This window comes from Triturus cristatus, chromosome 11, assembly GCF_964204655.1.
Source record: "Triturus cristatus chromosome 11, aTriCri1.1, whole genome shotgun sequence".
In the NCBI taxonomy this organism is placed as follows: Eukaryota; Metazoa; Chordata; class Amphibia; order Caudata; family Salamandridae; genus Triturus; species Triturus cristatus.
The window spans coordinates 570,467,225-570,484,832 of record NC_140594.1 but is presented as its reverse complement, the minus strand read 5'-3'; the positions used below and the strand labels follow the sequence as shown (position 1 = coordinate 570,484,832).

Genomic DNA, 17,608 nt, shown 5'->3' with positions numbered 1-17,608 from the left:
GTTATGAAGCTCATAGGGATGATGGCATCTTGCATCTTCATAGTGCCCCATGCAAGACTCCACATGCGTCCACTCCAAGAGTGCCTAGCACAACACTGGAACCAGGCCCAAGGACAGCTGACTGATCTGGTGTTGGTGGACGGCCACACCCATCACTCTCTGCAGTGGTGGAACACCACAAACCTTTCCAAAGGGCGGCCGTTCCTGGACCCGGTTCCTCAGGTGATTCTAACAGCGGACGCATCGCTCTCCGGCTGGGGAGCGCACCTCCTACACCTCACAATGCAAGGTCTATGGACGCCACAGCAAAAGTCGCTCCACATCAACCATCTGGAGCTCTTGGCGATCTTTCTAGCCCTAAAATCCTTTCAAAAACAGATTTCAGCCAAAGCAGTCCTCATTCGCACAGACAATCTCACTGCAATGTATTATATTCAAAAACAGGGGGGACACACTCTCCCCAGCTCTCCCGCTTAGCCCAGAGCATATGGAGATGGGCAATTCCTCAAAACATCTTTCTCCTGGCACAGCACGTTCCAGGCGTACAAAACACCATGGCAGATCTGCTCAACAGACAAACGCAACAACTACACGAATGGGAACTGCATCCACAAGTTCTTCGCCCATTCTTCCACAAGTGGGGGCATCCTCAGATAGACCTCTTCGCCACCCACGAAAACAAAAAATGCCCAAGCTTCGCCGCCAGATATCCACACCCGTTGTCCAAGGGCAATGCGATATGGATGAACTGGTCAGGCAAATTTGCATACGCCTTTCCACCTCTCCCGCTAATTCCATTAGTGGTCAGGAAGCTACAGCAGCACTCCCTCACACTCATTCTGGTAGCCCCAACATGGGCCAGGCAGCTGTGGTACACCACACTATTACAGCTATCGGTGGTACCACATCAAAAACTGCACCTGTCCCCATGCCTCCTAACTCAGAACCATGGAGAAATCAGGCACCCGGACCCAGCTCAGCTCAACCTTGCGATCTGGCTCCTGAAATCTTAGAATTTGGGTACCTTAACCTTCCCCCTGATTGCATGAACATTATCAAGGAAGCCAGACGTCCTACCACTCGAGCATGCTATGCCGCAAAGTGGAAGAGATTTGTTGTTTACTGCCATAACAATACAATCAACCCTTTAGATGCATCCATACAGCACATCATATGCTATCTACTCCATCTTCAAAGGTGTAACCTGGCATATTCATCCATACGCCTACACCTAGCAGCGATCGCTGCTTATCTTCAAAACAGATAGCATTTATCACTCTTCAGAGTGCCCGCTATTAAAGCCTTTATGGAAGGCCTTAAACGAGTAATTCCTCCCAGGGCACCACCTTCCCCTGTATGGAATCTAAATGTAGTTCTTACAAGGCTAATGGGTCCGCCCTTCGAACCAATGCATAAATGTGAGCTACAGTTCCTCACCTGGAAAACAGCTTTCCTCGTAGCTATCACTTCCCTTAGAAGGGTTAGTGAAATACAAGCGTTCACTATACAGGAACCCTTCTTACAAATACATCACAGCAAAGTGATACTTCGTACAAATCCAAAGTTTCTGCCCAAGGTCATTTCCCCCTTCCATCTCAATCAATCGGTGGAATTACCTGTTTTTTTCTCGCAACCTCAATCTGTTGCGGAAAGGGCTCTACATACACTTGATGTTAAGAGGGCTTTACTGTACTACATACAGAGAACACAACCTTTCAGGAAAACTAAACAATTGTTTGTTTCCTTCTCTCCACCACATAAAGGCAACCCCATCTCTAAATCAGGGATAGCTAGGTGGATTGTAAAGTGCATACACATTTGCTATCATAAGGCAAAAAGAACATTATCTGTTCCACCTAAAGCCCACTCTACTAGAAAGTTAGGGGCTTCTATGGCTTTTCTAAAGAACATACCCTTAGATGACATCTGCAAAGCAGCCACATGGTCAACACCGCACACCTTCACAAAACATTACTGTGTAGACGTGCATTCCAAGCAACAAGCTAGTGTGGGCCAGGCTGTACTAAAGACACTTTTTCAAACCGCTGCAACGGATACCGGTGGTCGCCGCTAAGGTTGGGTACTGCTATATAATCTATGCTAAGTGTACAATCTGCAGCTCATATGCCTCGAACGGAATATGCTACTTACCAGTATGCATCTGTTCTTGGCATGTAGAGCTGCAGAGTTGTACACGCCCACCCGCCTCCCCGGCTACCTGTATCCGTTCCAGTCCATCTTATTTAGATACAACACACATGGGTTTCTCACTGTTATTACTACGCTCCATCATTTCCCTGTTGGCGAAAAACAATCTGAGGATGGAGCCGAAGCCCATGCGCAGTACGGACCGAAGGAGGAGTCACCGAACTCGTGACTTCCAAAGAACAAAAACAAACTGCAAACATCCGGGCCCAACACCAGATGGCGATCTATGCTAAGTGTACAACTCTGCAGCTCTACATGCCAAGAACAGATGCATACTGGTAAGTAGCATATTCCTTTTATGGAATTCCAAACCGATGTCTTTTCCTGTGCAGCTGTTTTTTCAACAGCAGTACTTCCTACATGTATGTGTTCAAAAGCTCAGAACTTGGTGTCTCAGACCTTTTTCACCACTGTCTTTCGGGATGGTGCATGTCACATACTGTTCTATTAAAGATAGTACAGACACATCACTGTCTGTTCCAAATTTTGCTGAATCTTTTATCCATAACCACGTGTGAATATGAGGAGCACCTCTTGCTTTGGTACTCTTTATGCCAAAAGAAATCAGTTACTTCGCCAAGAGGAGGATTTGTTTAGTCGCAGATGAAAGACAGAATGGCTTGAAACCTGTGGTTAAAATATCTACAAACATTAGCAGGATCCAAAGAGCAAAGTTCTCCGGCTGTTTTCACAGCTGGAGAACTTTGCTCTTAATCTTTGAGTTTGCTTCTTTCCAAAATTCAAGCAGGTCCTCCCACACGAATTTAGCACAACCGAGTGTCAGAAACCAAGTTGGTGCACCTAGGTTCTGTAGTAGGGGATCTCTGTGTATAGTCATAATCTAGTGAATAGTCCCGCCCATGTGCGTGGACCCTGAGCAATAAAAAATAATCTCTAAAGGTGACAAATCATGCAGACCTGCATACACCTTTAAGAGAGAATTTAATTTAAAGACAGATAATGCAGCCTATACCCACAGGCTACACTGTCCAGTACTTCAACTAGAATTCCACCAACATCCACAAACAGCACTGCCTGTCTAGTTTTTCTCCCCATAGGAAAAAACCCTGCCTCTACCAGCAAAAGCCTCTGGAATGATAGAGAGGAAGGAGTGGACAGACACGCCCCATAGGCTGCCATTATGTGGCTTAAAACAGGATACTGTGCCTTTAAGAAAACTTTCCAGATTTCCAGAACTTTCCCCAGTATCCCAGAATGCCCAGCAGGTCCCATTTACTTTCAGTTCTTTTTTCCGGCTCCTGCTAGCAGGACCCTGAAGCATTGAGCTCTCCCCTTTTCAAGGGTTTAATTGAGATTTTGGCAATTTTTGTCACTTTTTCTTGTGTTTAGTAGCTGGTACTGTCAACATGCCTGGCTTGTTCGACAAGTGCCCGGAATGTGGTCGAAAGAAGGCTAAAACTGACCCACACGAGGTGTGCATAGGTTGCCTTCCCCAGTCCCACGTGCCTGAAAGCTGTACGATCTGCCACTCGTTCTCAGCCAGGACCCTGAGGGACAGAATGAAAATCAGGCTTCAAGTTCTGGAGGAGCGAAGACTGAAGGCACCAGGTGGGTCTGGAGGGGCTGATTTTGCCCATACTGAGGCCTCTGGGGGGCTCCCCAGGGGCAGGAAGACCAGTAAGCGCTCCCACTCCCCGTCGACGTCGAGGGCGTCGACGGCGACATCGAGGAGGATGACCACCGTCTGTTCGCCGTCTCCCCAGGGCTCTGGGGAGAAGCGACGTCGACGATCGCCGTCGAGGGACCTGAATAGGCCGCCGTCTACTATATCGGCGTCGTCGGCGACGACGCCGTCGTCGGCTCCGTCCAGCGGTCGGCGTCGAGATAAGACCCGGCGTCGGCGTTCGCCGTCGTGGGATCGCAGCTCGCCGTCGATGAAGAGGAGAAGGAGATCGACGTCGAGACGTTTGAGATCGCCGTCGAGGCACAGGTCGCCGTCGAGGCGAAGGTCGCCGTCGAGGCGAAGGTCGCCGTCGAGGCGAAGGTAGACGCCGAGGCACAGGTCGCCGTCGAGGCACAGGTAGCCGTCGAGGCACAGGTCGCCGTCGAGGAGAAGATCGACGTCGAGGAAGAGGGAGTCGCCGGGATCGGTGTACTCGGTGGTGTATACTCCTCCTCGGATGCCTCCGTCACCGCCGCCTCTCCCACCTCTGCCACCTCCGCCTCCACCGCCTCCACCACCGCCACCACCTCCACCAACGTCTCCACCTCCGTCACCGCCACCTCCACCACCGCGGCCGCGGACGCTGCCTCCGCCGCCCCAGCCTCTGTCGCTGCCACGCACCCCTGTGGGACCGCCGCCGGTTCCCCCGAGGTCGGTTTCCCTTCCACGGTACCCGACTCCGCCGCAGGGGACCCCGAAGCCACGACGCCCACGGTCGCCTGGACCAGCGAGACCGGCGGACAGGCCGAAGCCGAAGAGGTCGCGCTCCCGCTCTCACAGGAGGAGACGATCGCGGAGCCGTGGGCGGTCCTCGTCGGACTCAAGACGACGCCGCAGGAGGTATAGGTCCAGGTCGCGCACGCGCTCCTCGGACAGAGACCTTTCCCCGACGCTGTCGGACTCCCCGGGGACTAGGGTGTCTCCGGTGGACGACTTGGTCTCGTTCCAAGAGGTGCTGTTGCGAGGGGCTGCAAAGTTGGGTATCACGGTGACGGTTCCAACACCCACGACGTCCGTGATATTTGAGACACTTCATAAAAAGCACTTGTCTCGCCCCCTACTGCCTCTCGTACCTGGACTGGTGGAACCAGCCTTGGAACTGTTCCTCACTCCCGCGACGACGAAGGCCGCTCCGTCCAGGCTCATGAAGAAGTATAGGGCCCCGGAGTCGGATCCGTCCTTTTTGAGAGTGGACCCGAAGCCGTATTCGGTGATCGTGACGGCGGCAAGAAAACAACATGCGACCGCCCCGGCCTCCACGGTTCCACCGGACAAAGAAAGCCGCTGGCTGGACTCTGTGGGCAGGAAGGTGTGTGGTACCGCCGCCACCACCATGAAGGCGGCGAGTGCAGGGGCTTTGTTGGGCCGTTACGACCGGGCCCTGTGGGAGTCCCTGCAGCAATATGCGGACCTCCTGCCACGGGACAAGAAGGAGGACTTCTTGGAGACGGTGCGCGAAGGCATGCTGGTTTCTAACCAAACGATCAGCGCAGCGGCGGATGTATCGCTATTGGCCGCCCACGCCTACTGTCATGGCGTCCACCAGCGGCGCCATTCATGGTTGCGCCTGACGTCCCTCAAGCCAGAGGCGCAGCAAAGAGTGGCCAACCTGCCCTTCTCGGGGGAAACCCTGTTCGGGAAGCATGCGGACGATGAGATGGCCCGCATGAAGGCTGAGGCGGAAAACCTGACGGCCGTCGGGTTGGAGAAGGCCGAGAAAAAGAAGCGCCCGTACCAGAGGAGGTTCGGGTCGTCGGGCCGAGGGCGTGGGCAGGGCTCGGGACAGCAGCAGCCACAACAGCAGCAGTTCCGCAAGCCCTTCCAGAAGCGCCAGAGGGGTAGAGGAGGCCAGCAGGCTACTACCACAAACAAGGGCCCGGCCGGGTCTCGGCCCTGAGCGGCTACTTCACCCTCAACCGTTACCCACTCCAGTGGGGGGAAGCATTCAATTTTTTCCGGCAGAGTGGAGAAAAATTACTCAGGACAAGTGGGTGCTGAATATTGTTTGCAATGGATACAGTCTTCGGTTTATCAGCCCGCCTCCAGCGATTCCGCCGGTCAGCTCTCGATTCCAGCTGAGAGAGCTCCAGGCGGAGGCAGACATCTTGTTGAGAAAAAAGGCGGTAGAAGAGGTACCTTTGTCTCAAAGGGGAAGAGGTCTGTACTCTCGGTTCTTCCTCATTCGCAAGAAGGACAAGAACGAGTTCAGGCCCATTCTGGATTTGCGACAAGCAAACAAGTGGATTCGCAGAGAGAAGTTTTGCATGCTATCGTTGCACCAGATTTACCCTCAGCTGCAACGGGGAGACTGGCTCTGTGCCATAGATCTACAGGATGCATACTTCCATGTGCCCATAGCACGGAAGCACAGGAAGTTCCTGCGATTCCAAGTCGGCGCCAATCACTATCAATACACAGTACTGCCATTCGGGCTAAAGTCTGCGCCCAGGACCTTTTCGAAGTGCATGGTGGTGGTAGCGACACACCTGCGGAGGAACAAGGTGTTTGTCTACCCGTATCTGGACGATTGGCTGATCAAGGCATCATCCTTCGAGGAAGCGCAAGAACACTTCCTATGGACGTGCGAGCTCTTGAACAAGCTGGGGTTACACGTCAACATGTCCAAATCGGTCACGACTCCGGTACAGTGCATACAGTACCTGGGGGCCTCCATCGATACGCGGTCAGCAAGCGTGTCTCCTTCGGAGGAGAGACTGTTATCACTCCTTCGGAAGGCTCAGGACCTCAGGACTGCTCCATCGACGACTGTGAGGAAGGTGTCTTCTCTACTGGGATCGATGGCCTCCTGTATCTTCCTCACGCCTCACGCACGGCTACACATGCGACCACTGCAGGAGTGCTTGGAGGATCAGTGGGATCAGAGGACAGGCTCTTGGGACGACAAGATACAACTGTCTCTGCATGCTCTTCAGTCTCTGAAGTGGTGGTGTTTGGCGGAAAACCTCCTCAAGGGGGTTCCCTTCCACAAGGACATTCCCACAACGAATGTGGTGACGGATGCTTCTCTCCAGGGCTGGGGAGCGCATTCCGGGGACTTGCAGATTCAAGGGAAGTGGTCTCCTTTGGAATCGACGTACCACATCAATTTCCTGGAACTCAGATCTGTCTTCCTGGCACTGAAGGCCTTCCTTCCGTCCTTCCAGACCAACTCGCTGCTGATACAGACGGACAATACAACCACGATGTATTACCTCAACAAGCAGGGGGGGTCGAGATCGCGCACTCTGTCGCAGGAGGCGCAGGCGATCTGGCGCTGGCTGCTGGCCCGAGGACTGACGATTACGGCCACGCATCTGCCAGGGGTGCAGAATGCTCAGGCGGACGCCTTGAGCAGGCTGATTCAGGAAAACCACGAATGGGTCATAAACGACGAAGTACTAGGAGAAGTCTTCGCAAGGTGGGGGACTCCAGACGTAGATCTGTTCGCCACCGCCGAAAACAGCAAATGCCGAGACTTCGCATCCAGGTACTACCAGCGGGGGACGCTGGGGAATGCGCTATGGATCGATTGGTCGAACAGCTTTCTGTACGCTTTTCCACCCATTCCCCTGATTCCGGCAGTGCTCATCAAGCTGTCCCAGTCCAGGGCGCGGATGATCCTGATCGCCCCGGAGTGGCCCAGGCAGTGGTGGTTCACGGACCTTCTTCACCGGTCTCTCCTTCCTCACATGCGGTTGCCGTGCAGGCCGGACCTTCTCACGAAGTTCGGGGGGCGGATGGTGCACCCCAACCTCTCGTCTTTGAGTTTGGCGGCATGGCTCCTGAAATAGTGCAATATGGCCATCTGAATCTACCAGACGATTGTATGGACATTCTGAAGGAGTCTAAGCGACCTTCCACTAGGACATCCTATGCTTTCAAGTGGAAGAGGTTCTGTATCTGGTGTAAGTCCAAGAACTTTGATCCGACAACATGTAAGGAAGATGTCATCCTTCCTTACCTTTTACATCTGGCGCAGTCTGGCCTTAATTTCCATTCCATTAAGGTTCATCTGGCTACTTTGACTGCTTACAGGAAGTGCCCTTCACAGACTTCCTTCTTTCAGATCCCCGTGGTCAAGGATTTTTTGGAAGGCTTGAAGAAAGTGTTTCCTCCTGTCAGACTTCCCTCGCCTTCTTGGGACTTGAACGTGGTGCTGTCCAGACTGATGAGGGAACCTTTTGAACCCATTCACAAGGCTTCATTGCAGCACCTATCCTGGAAGGCGGCGTTCCTAGTGGCCATTACATCGGCCCGCAGGGTGAGTGAACTTCAGGCATTATGTTGTCAAGAACCTTATACTGTGTTTCATGCTGCTAAGGTTGTGATGCGTACTCACCCTAAATTTCTTCCTAAGGTTATCTCTGACTTTCATGTCAATCAGACCATAACTTTACCTACGTTCTTTCAGAATCCCTCTTCGCCAGCGGAAAGGGCTCTCCATTCCCTGGATGTTCGGAGGGTGTTGAAATTTTATCTGGATAAGACCAAGGATATTCGTAGGTCTGACCAATTGTTTGTCAATTATGGCTCAGTCAGGACTGGTCTTGCGACCTCTAAGCAGTCCATTTCTCGGTGGATTGTGTCCTGCATACAATTGTGTTATCAAAAGGCTAATAAGACCTTAGGGGGTAAACCTAAGGCTCATTCCACCAGGGGCAAAGCTGCCACGACGGCTTTGCTGCGTAATGTTCCGATTGCGGAAATCTGCAAGGCGGCCACTTGGAAGTCGGTCCATACCTTTGCTGCGCATTACTGTCTGGACACGGATGCCAGGGCAGATGCTCAGGTTGGGCAGGCTTCGCTGCGAAATTTGTTCGCACAGTAGTGGTAGTGTCTTGTGTGTTCTCCACCGCTTTTGTTGTGTGGGGATGGGCTTGCCATTCTATTCACTAGATTATGACTATACACAGAGATCCCCTACTACAGAAGGAGTAGTTTCTTTTCTGTAACTCCAGTTCTGTAGTAGGGGTATCTCTGTTATAGTCATAAGCGCCCGCCCTCCTCCCCGGTGGAGAGATACTTATTCATAGGTAGAATGCTACAGGTCTGGCGTGCTACGCCTTCAAAAAGAACTGAAAGTAAATGGGACCTGCTGGGCATTCTGGGATACTGGGGAAAGTTCTGGAAATCTGGAAAGTTTTCTTAAAGGCACAGTATCCTGTTTTAAGCCACATAATGGCAGCCTATGGGGCTTGTCTGTCCACTCCTTCCTCTCTATCATTCCAGAGGCTTTTGCTGGTAGAGGCAGGGTTTTTTCCTATGGGGAGAAAAACTAGACAGGCAGTGCTGTTTGTGGATGTTGGTGGAATTCTAGTTGAAGTACTGGACAGTGTAGCCTGTGGGTATAGGCTGCATTATCTGTCTTTAAATTAAATTCTCTCTTAAAGGTGTATGCAGGTCTGCATGATTTGTCACCTTTAGAGATTATTTTTTATTGCTCCCGGGTCCACGCACATGGGCGGGACTATTCACTAGATTATGACTATAACAGAGATACCCCTACTACAGAACTGGAGTTACAGAAAAGAAACTACTCCTTTTGCAACATGCATTTCAGTTCTCCATGATTACTATACCAATACTCGGTGCCACGTTGGCACGCTATCAAATTAATCAAGTTGTATTCTATAATGTAATCCTTTTCATGAACTTTGTCAAGAAATTCCTTTGCAAAGAGTTTTTAAAGATTAACTCCTGTTGGCACTATGTGGTTTACAGCATATGATTGTGCAGGCAAGTCACTCTCAAACAGAATATGGAATATGCATAGAATATACAGGCCAAATTTAGGATCCCAAATGTAGCTACTGGTATTTGTATGAGGTCATAGCAGCAACCTGCTCCAGTGGGAAAGAGTTGTGGAAACAGTTGTGGAAAATAGCAAGACTCTAAACTTTTCTCTGACACACTCATGAGAGCTCCTTTTGCTGGTTTCATTTGAAAGAGATCAATAGCATCACCAATAACTTCTTTAGAATGCAGTGGATGAATGCCGTAGTGTTCATAAATTTCTTCGGATCTGGATCGATCCACTTTTTCAGTCTGTCCACTTGATGGTAATGTTTCAGCCTCGATTCAAGTTACATCTTGAACATCATCAGCATTTTCATAATAAATGTTATTTTGCACCAGGTATAATGTTGCTTTTTGAAAACTTTATGTTCGAGGCATATGAGCTGCAGAGTGTACACTTAGCATAGATCGCCATCTGGTGTTGGGCCCGGATGTTTGCAGTTTGTTTTTGTTCTTTGGACAGTCTTTGGAAGTCACGAGTTTGGTGACTCCTCCTTCGGTCCGTACTGCGCATGGGCTTCGGCTCCATCCTCAGATTGTTTTTTTCCGCCATCGGGCTCGGATGTGATACTTCGTGCTCCGGCTTCGAACTTCTACGGTTCCAGCCTCGACGGAAAATCCTCGTTTCTTCGAGTTTCTTCATCATCATCTTCATCTCTCGAAGCGGCACTTTCTCCATCCCGTACATCGACACCGGCCTTCGGGCCCTCCTCGACTCCGGTCCCGGCCGATGGAAAGGACTCCGTTCAACTAGTGCCCAAAATGTGGGTCTAAATTTCCCCACACCGACCTCCATCAGGTGTGTAACCTTTGCCTCTCTCCAGAACACGAGGCCAGAGACTGCCCCGCCTGTAAGTCTTTTCGATCGAAGAAGACCATCCGAGATCGAAGAGCTCGACGCACTATGGCGCACTCATCGTCCGCAGCTCCACCGGACATCTTCGGAGACGGCGCCGAAGCTTCGGGGCAACTACACACCGAGCAGGAGGAAGACGTCGTCAGCGCTTCCGAGGCCGACGACTCCGACGTGGAGGACATCACACCGGCGCAGCGGGTCGTGAGTACTGTGCCCCCTCCCACCCCCGCGCCCAAAACCAAAGAGACTCAGGTTACACCCTCGCCTGCTGGCCTGGGCAAAACCAAGACCAAAGCTTCTATCACCCCACCTTCGGGCCCGGTGTTGAAGCCTCCAAAGTCTCACGGCAGCTCGGGATCGAGCCAGCCGACGCCCGGTGCCGAAAAACAGCATCCGGCACCGAAGAAAGTAATACCCAGCTCGACTCCGAAGCCACCGGTGCCGAAGCCTGGACTCTCGGTGCCGACCAAACACAAACACAAATCAGTCGGCACCGACGCTCCGGCGCCGAAAACTCCCTCGACGCCGAAAAAACCGGAGGCCCCAAAAAAGCATGGCGCACAGAAACCATCGAAGCCCTCGGTTCCGAAATAATCGGTGCCGACGGACGATTCGGCGCCATTGGCTCTGTTTACACCAGACCCTTTACAAAAGACTCTGTCCAAAGATCCAAAGACTGGGCTATTGACTTTAATTATCAAGAAAAGACGCCTTGATACTCCGGCTCCTCCTCCACCGCCCAAACGGAAGGAGTCTGCTACTTCTCCCCTCAGAGTGCCCTCCCCACTACCTCCTCCCCTGCCTCCTCCACCTCCTCCACCCCCTCCCCCTCCCAGGTCTCCGCCACCTTTACCTCATTACTCTCCGACCCCGTCCCCAGATCCGGACGACGGGGACCCGGACAATTACCCGGCGGACGCCCCAATGGATCCCACTCCACCGGGGACCCCAGACCCATGGGAGGATTACAACAACCCTGATATACCCGATATGCCTCAGGACGACCTATACCCATCCAGGCCCTCTCCTCCAGAGGACTCCTTAGGGTTTCATCATTTAGTGCAGAGAGCAGCACACTACCATGGGGTGGACATGCACAGTGAACCAGTGGAAGACGACTTCTTACTGGACACATTTGACATACAGGACAAATCCACATCTATTTTACCCATGCTTAAGGGTGTCACCAAGCATGCCGCAGAGGTGTTCAAAGACCCTGTCAGGGCCAGGGTACTAAACCCTAGAATAGAGAAAAAGTACAAGGCGGCACCCACAGACCCTGCATACATTAAGGGCCCTGCTCCCTTAGATTCCCTAGTTGTCTCTACAGCTAGAAAGCGGGCTAACTCCCAGTCCTCAGGAGAAGCCCCACCGCCAGACAAGGAATCCAAACTCCTAGACGCGTCTGGCAAACGCACCGCCTCTCAAGCTGCAAACATGTGGCGCATTGCAAATACACAAGCGCTACTTGCGCGCTATGACAGAGCACACTACGACGAACTTGAGGCTCTTATGCAACACCTTCCCGAGAAACACAAGCGTAGGGCTCATGAACTAATACAGGAGGGTAAACTAATTACAAACACCTCCATTAAGTGTGCCCTCGATGCAGCCGACACTGCTTCTAGAGCCATAAATACCAGTGTCCTGCTTCGTCGCCATGCCTGGCTCAGGATCTCACGGTTCAAGCCTGAAGTCCAGTCGTCCATACTCAATCACCCCTTTGACCAACAAACTCTCTTTGGGCCAAAGGTAGACGAAGCGTTGGAAAAGATGAAAAAGGACACAGACACAGCAAAGTCTATGGGGGCACTCCAAACACAAGCCTCTAAACGTTCCTTTCGACGCTCGTCCTTTCGTGGCACAGGCAGAGGCTTCTCCACCGATAGCGCCTCTACCTCCTACAAGTCCCCTCCTCAAAATACCTTTTCAAAGGGCAACCAAAGGGGTGGTTACAGAGGCAACAACAATAAGGGCAGGGGCAAAACTAACACCACCCGTTCTGCCACCCCGCCCACACAATGACTTCCCTCCGCTCCCCCCAGACCATCCCACTCCGGTCGGGGGCAGACTACAAAACTTTATCCACGCATGGGAGTCCATAACATCGGACAAATGGGTGACCCAAATCATTCGGTCAGGGTACTGTCTCGAGCTAACATCTACCCCATCCAATATCCCACCAAGGCACCGTCCAATGTCTCAAGAACATTCCACACTGCTCAAACAGGAGGTACTCTCCCTCCTCCAAAAACACGCTATAGAGCAGGTCCCCGTCAATCAGCAAAATCTAGGGGTCTACTCCCTATATTTCTTAATACCAAAGAAAGACGGGACCCTCAGGCCCATTCTGGACCTCCGGCCTCTAAATGCCTACATACATTCAGACCATTTCCACATGGTCACCCTACAACAAGTCCTCCCGCTCCTCTGTCAGGGAGACTTTCTCACGACCTTGGATCTGAAAGACGCATACTTTCACATTCCAATACACCCCTCTCACAGGAAATACCTCAGGTTCGTGGTGGACGGGCAGCATTACCAATTCACGGTTCTCCCCTTCGGGGTCACCACCGCACCACGGGTGTTTACCAAATGCCTAGCGGTAGTAGCAGCACACCTCAGACGTCAACATATTCACGTCTTACCTTACTTAGACGACTGGCTGATAAAAGCCGCGTCCTACCACCAATGTGTGCAACATACAAACAGCACCATCCAACTGCTCCACCAGCTAGGCTTCACGGTGAACTACCAAAAGTCCCACCTCATACCATCTCACACAAAGCAATATCTCGGGGCCACTATAGACACCTCCAAAGGTATTGCCTATCCAAACTCAGCCAGAATCACAAGCATTCAAGCCTTACGCAAAACATTCCTTCCCCAACACTCTCTCCCAGCAAGAGTGTTTATGAAGCTCATAGGAATGATGGCGTCTTGCATCTTCATAGTGCCCCATGCAAGACTCCACATGCGTCCACTTCAAGAGTGCCTAGCACAACAGTGGAACCAGGCCCAGGGTCAGCTGACGGATCTGGTGTTGGTGGACGGCCGCACACATCACTCTCTGCAGTGGTGGAACACCACAAACCTTTCCAAAGGGCGGCCGTTCCTGGACCCGGTTCCTCAGGTGATTCTAACAGCGGACGCATCGCTCTCCGGCTGGGGAGCGCACCTCCTACACCTCACAATCCAAGGTCTATGGACGCCACAGCAAAAATCGCTCCACATCAACCATCTGGAGCTCTTGGCGATCTTTCTAGCCCTAAAATCTTTCCAAAAACAGATTTCGGGCAAAGCAGTCCTCATTCGCACAGACAACATGACTGCAATGTATTATATCCAAAAACAGGGGGGGACACACTCTCCCCAGCTCTCCCGCTTAGCCCAGAGCATATGGAGATGGGCAATTCCCCAAAACATCTTTCTCCTGGCACAGCACGTTCCAGGTGTACAAAACACCATGGCAGATCTGCTCAGCAGACAAACGCAACAACTACACGAATGGGAACTGCATCCACAAGTTCTTCACCCATTCTTCCAACAGTGGGGGCATCCTCAGATAGACCTCTTCGCCACCCACGAAAACAAAAAATGCCCAAGCTTCGCCGCCAGATACCCACACCCATTGTCCAAGGGCAATGCGATATGGATGAACTGGTCAGGCAGATTTGCATACGCCTTTCCACCTCTCCCACTAATTCCATTAGTGGTAAGGAAGCTACAACAACACTCCCTCACACTCATTCTAGTAGCTCCGACGTGGGCCAGGCAGCCGTGGTACACCACACTACTACAACTATCAGTGGTACCACATCAAAAACTGCACCTATCCCCATGCCTCCTAACCCAGAACCATGGAGAAATCAGGCACCCGGACCCAGCTCAGCTCAACCTGGCGATCTGGCTCCTGAAATCTTAGAATTTGGATACCTTAACCTTCCCCCTGATTGCATGAACATCATCATGGAAGCCAGACGTCCTACCACTAGAGCATGCTATGCCGCAAAGTGGAAAAGATTTGTAATTTACTGCCGTAACAATACAATCAACCCTTTAGATGCATCCATACAGCACATTATATGCTATCTGCTCCATCTTCACAGGTGTAACCTGGCATATTCATCCATACGCCTACACCTAGCAGCGATCGCTGCTTATCTACAAAACAGATAGCATTTATCACTCTTCAGAGTGCCCGCTATTAAAGCCTTTATGGAAGGCCTTAAACGAGTAATTCCTCCCAGGGCACCACCTTCCCCTGTATGGAATCTAAATTTAGTTCTTACACGACTAATGGGTCCGCCCTTCGAACCAATGCATAAATGTGAGCTACAGTTTCTCACCTGGAAAACAGCTTTTCTCGTAGCTATCACTTCCCTTAGAAGGGTTGGTGAAATACAAGCGTTCACTATACAGGAACCCTTCAAACAAATACATCACAGCAAGGTCATACTTCGCACAAATCCGAAGTTTCTGCCCAAGGTCATTTCCCCCTTCCATCTCAATCAATCGGTGGAATTACCTGTCTTCTTCTCGCAACCTCAATCTGTTGCAGAAAGGGCCTTACACACACTCGATGTGAAGAGGGCTTTGCTATACTACATACAAAGAACGCAACCCTTCAGGAAGACTAAACAATTGTTCGTTTCCTTCTCTCCACCACATAAAGGCAACCCCATTTCTAAATCAGGGATAGCTAGGTGGATTTTAAAGTGCATACAAATTTGCTATCAAAAGGCAAAAAGAACATTATCTGTTCCGCCTAAAGCCCTGTGGCGGGGTAGCAGGGACAGAGTCGACAACCAGACTGGGATGGCGTAAAGAAGGTTTTATTTTAGAAAAAGGTCTCTTGTGTCTTTCGGCCCGTCTTGTCGCTGCGGAAGAAGGGGACCCCGACTTGCTCTTTCTGGGTGACTCCAGATTGAAGGAAGGCGGTGTCTCTGCTGACTTCTCTCCTTAAGGGTCCAGTCCACAGGAAGGATCTCAGGGGTTGGTAGGCGAAAGGGGAGAGAAATGAAAACAACAAACAAAACAAGGATTAGGACAATCGTCCTGGTTGGCTGTTGTCAAGGACCGGGTGTGAAGGAAACCGAGTGCTCTTGTGCTCGTAGTTCTCTGGGCAGTGCACAGGGGTTTGGTGCAAGGTGAGGGTACGGGAATTGGTTCAGTACTTGATACACCGCTAAAGTCGGTGAGTCGGGGTGCTCAGGGGGTAGGCGGTGTCTTTCTTCCCACCCAGCCCGCTACCTTCCCCCGTACCTGTTCGAGCCACGCTCCTCCCGTGGGAACGTGGCGGGGCGGCTCGTGGAGTCGTTGGCCTCCTGGCGTGTAGCAGTCGTCTCTCCTTGGCTCAGGACCTGCTGCGCTGCTCTCTCGTTCTCTCCGCTCGTCCTCCAAACTCCTCGCACTCCTCTGCTCCAGCTCTCCGTCTACCTCCAGGGAAACGCCGTCCGTCCTCTTCCGGGTTTCCGCGTTCTTTATCCCGCCTCTCTCTGCGACGTCATCAGGGGGCGGGACTTCGTCCCACTGGAAGGCCGAATTAAAGGAACCTCGTTCCGTCTCTGTGGTCCAGTCTTGCGAGGGATACGGGTACCACCAATCTGTTGTATGTGGCACTGTTGGTTGCTGTAGGGGGAGAGAAGGTGGAATGTGTTCGCCGTGTAAGCGGGATACACAAGGACTGACGTCCTCCTTGTGTGAGTTCTCTTCCCCGTTACAAGCCCACTCTACAAGAAAGTTAGGGGCTTCTATGGCTTTTCTAGGGAATATACCCTTAGATGACATCTGCAAAGCAGCCACATGGTCTACACCGCACACCTTCACAAAACATTACTGTGTAGATGTGCATTCCAAGCAGCAAGCTAGGGTGGGCCAGGCTGTACTAAAGACACTTTTTCAAACCACTGCAGCGGATACCGGTGGTCGCCGCTAAGGTTGGGTACTGCTATATAATCTATGCTAAGTGTACAATCTGCAGCTCATATGCCTCGAACGGAATATGCTACTTACCAGTATGCATCTGTTGTTGGCATGTAGAGCTGCAGAGTTGTACACGCCCACCCGTCTCCCCGGCTACCTGTATCCGTTCCAGTACATCTTATTTAGATACAACACACATGGGTTTCTCACTGTTATTACTACGCTCCATCATTTCCCTGTTGGCGAAAAACAATCTGAGGATGGAGCCGAAGCCCATGCGCAGTACGGACCGAAGGAGGAGTCACCAAACTCGTGACTTCCAAAGACTGTCCAAAGAACAAAAACAAACTGCAAACATCCGGGCCCAACACCAGATGGCGATCTATGCTAAGTGTACAACTCTGCAGCTCTACATGCCAAGAACAGATGCATACTGGTAAGTAGCATATTCCTAACATCCTCTAACCCTTGCCAGATTTTTGTAGTCTTGGTAGGCACACCATTTACTAGAATAAGTGCTTCATCAATATCTCTCTGTACCCTATAGGTTAAATATTATGTTTAAAATCTAAAGGTAAGTAAACAACTTTTCCTTTAAGGCCTTTCAGTAGTTCATCTGGTGGCAGCTTCCTGGTCTTTGGCTCCATATGAACTATAACAAAGAATAGTTTGATAGGGGACCCTTAGACAAAAGTGACAGGGCTAGTTGTTAAACTGTAAAATCAAAAAGTATTCCCTTTGGTGTCCAACCTCACCATATGTCCCATGCAATAAAGTTTCAAATAACATACAATCTCAAACTCAGTCACAACTCCTACAAACAACCCCCACAATCAAATATAGTGCCACAGGATTGCTGACTATCAGATGTTTAATACAAATGTATTATTACAAAAGATCAAGACACATCTAATATCTTGTTATTCATATGTGTAAAATGCAATTCATGGGAAAGATCAAGACGTATTCCTTAAAACATTAATAGAGTGATGAACTGCCAACATTCTGAAGTGATGAAAGGTGCTTTGGCACACTTTCTTTGATAGACATGCTAGTGAATGCCCCTGTAAATTAGTATACTTCCTTGCGTTGCGTGGGTCTAACCCTTGCAAAATGCCAATTTTCAGTTTCAGACTTCT

At 51.0% G+C, this 17,608-nt stretch overlaps 2 protein-coding genes across 3 annotated transcripts in view; both read left to right on the top strand.

Moving 5' to 3' along the window:
* The window catches only part of RASA2 (RAS p21 protein activator 2), a 516,748-nt gene that overhangs the window by 379,446 nt on the left and 119,694 nt on the right, over positions 1 to 17,608 (top strand). The window lies entirely within an intron of this gene.
* Positions 11,535 to 12,569, top strand: LOC146785099 (uncharacterized). The gene has a single exon (XM_085635112.1). The coding sequence runs from the start codon at positions 11,535 to 11,537 to the stop codon at positions 12,567 to 12,569; it is 1,035 nt and encodes a 344-aa protein (XP_085491238.1).

Bases quoted from the DNA above. Each gene is read 5' to 3' on its own strand.
- LOC146785099 (XM_085635112.1), top strand. From the start codon at position 11,535: ATGCCTCAGGACGACCTATACCCATCCAGGCCCTCTCCTCCAGAGGAC.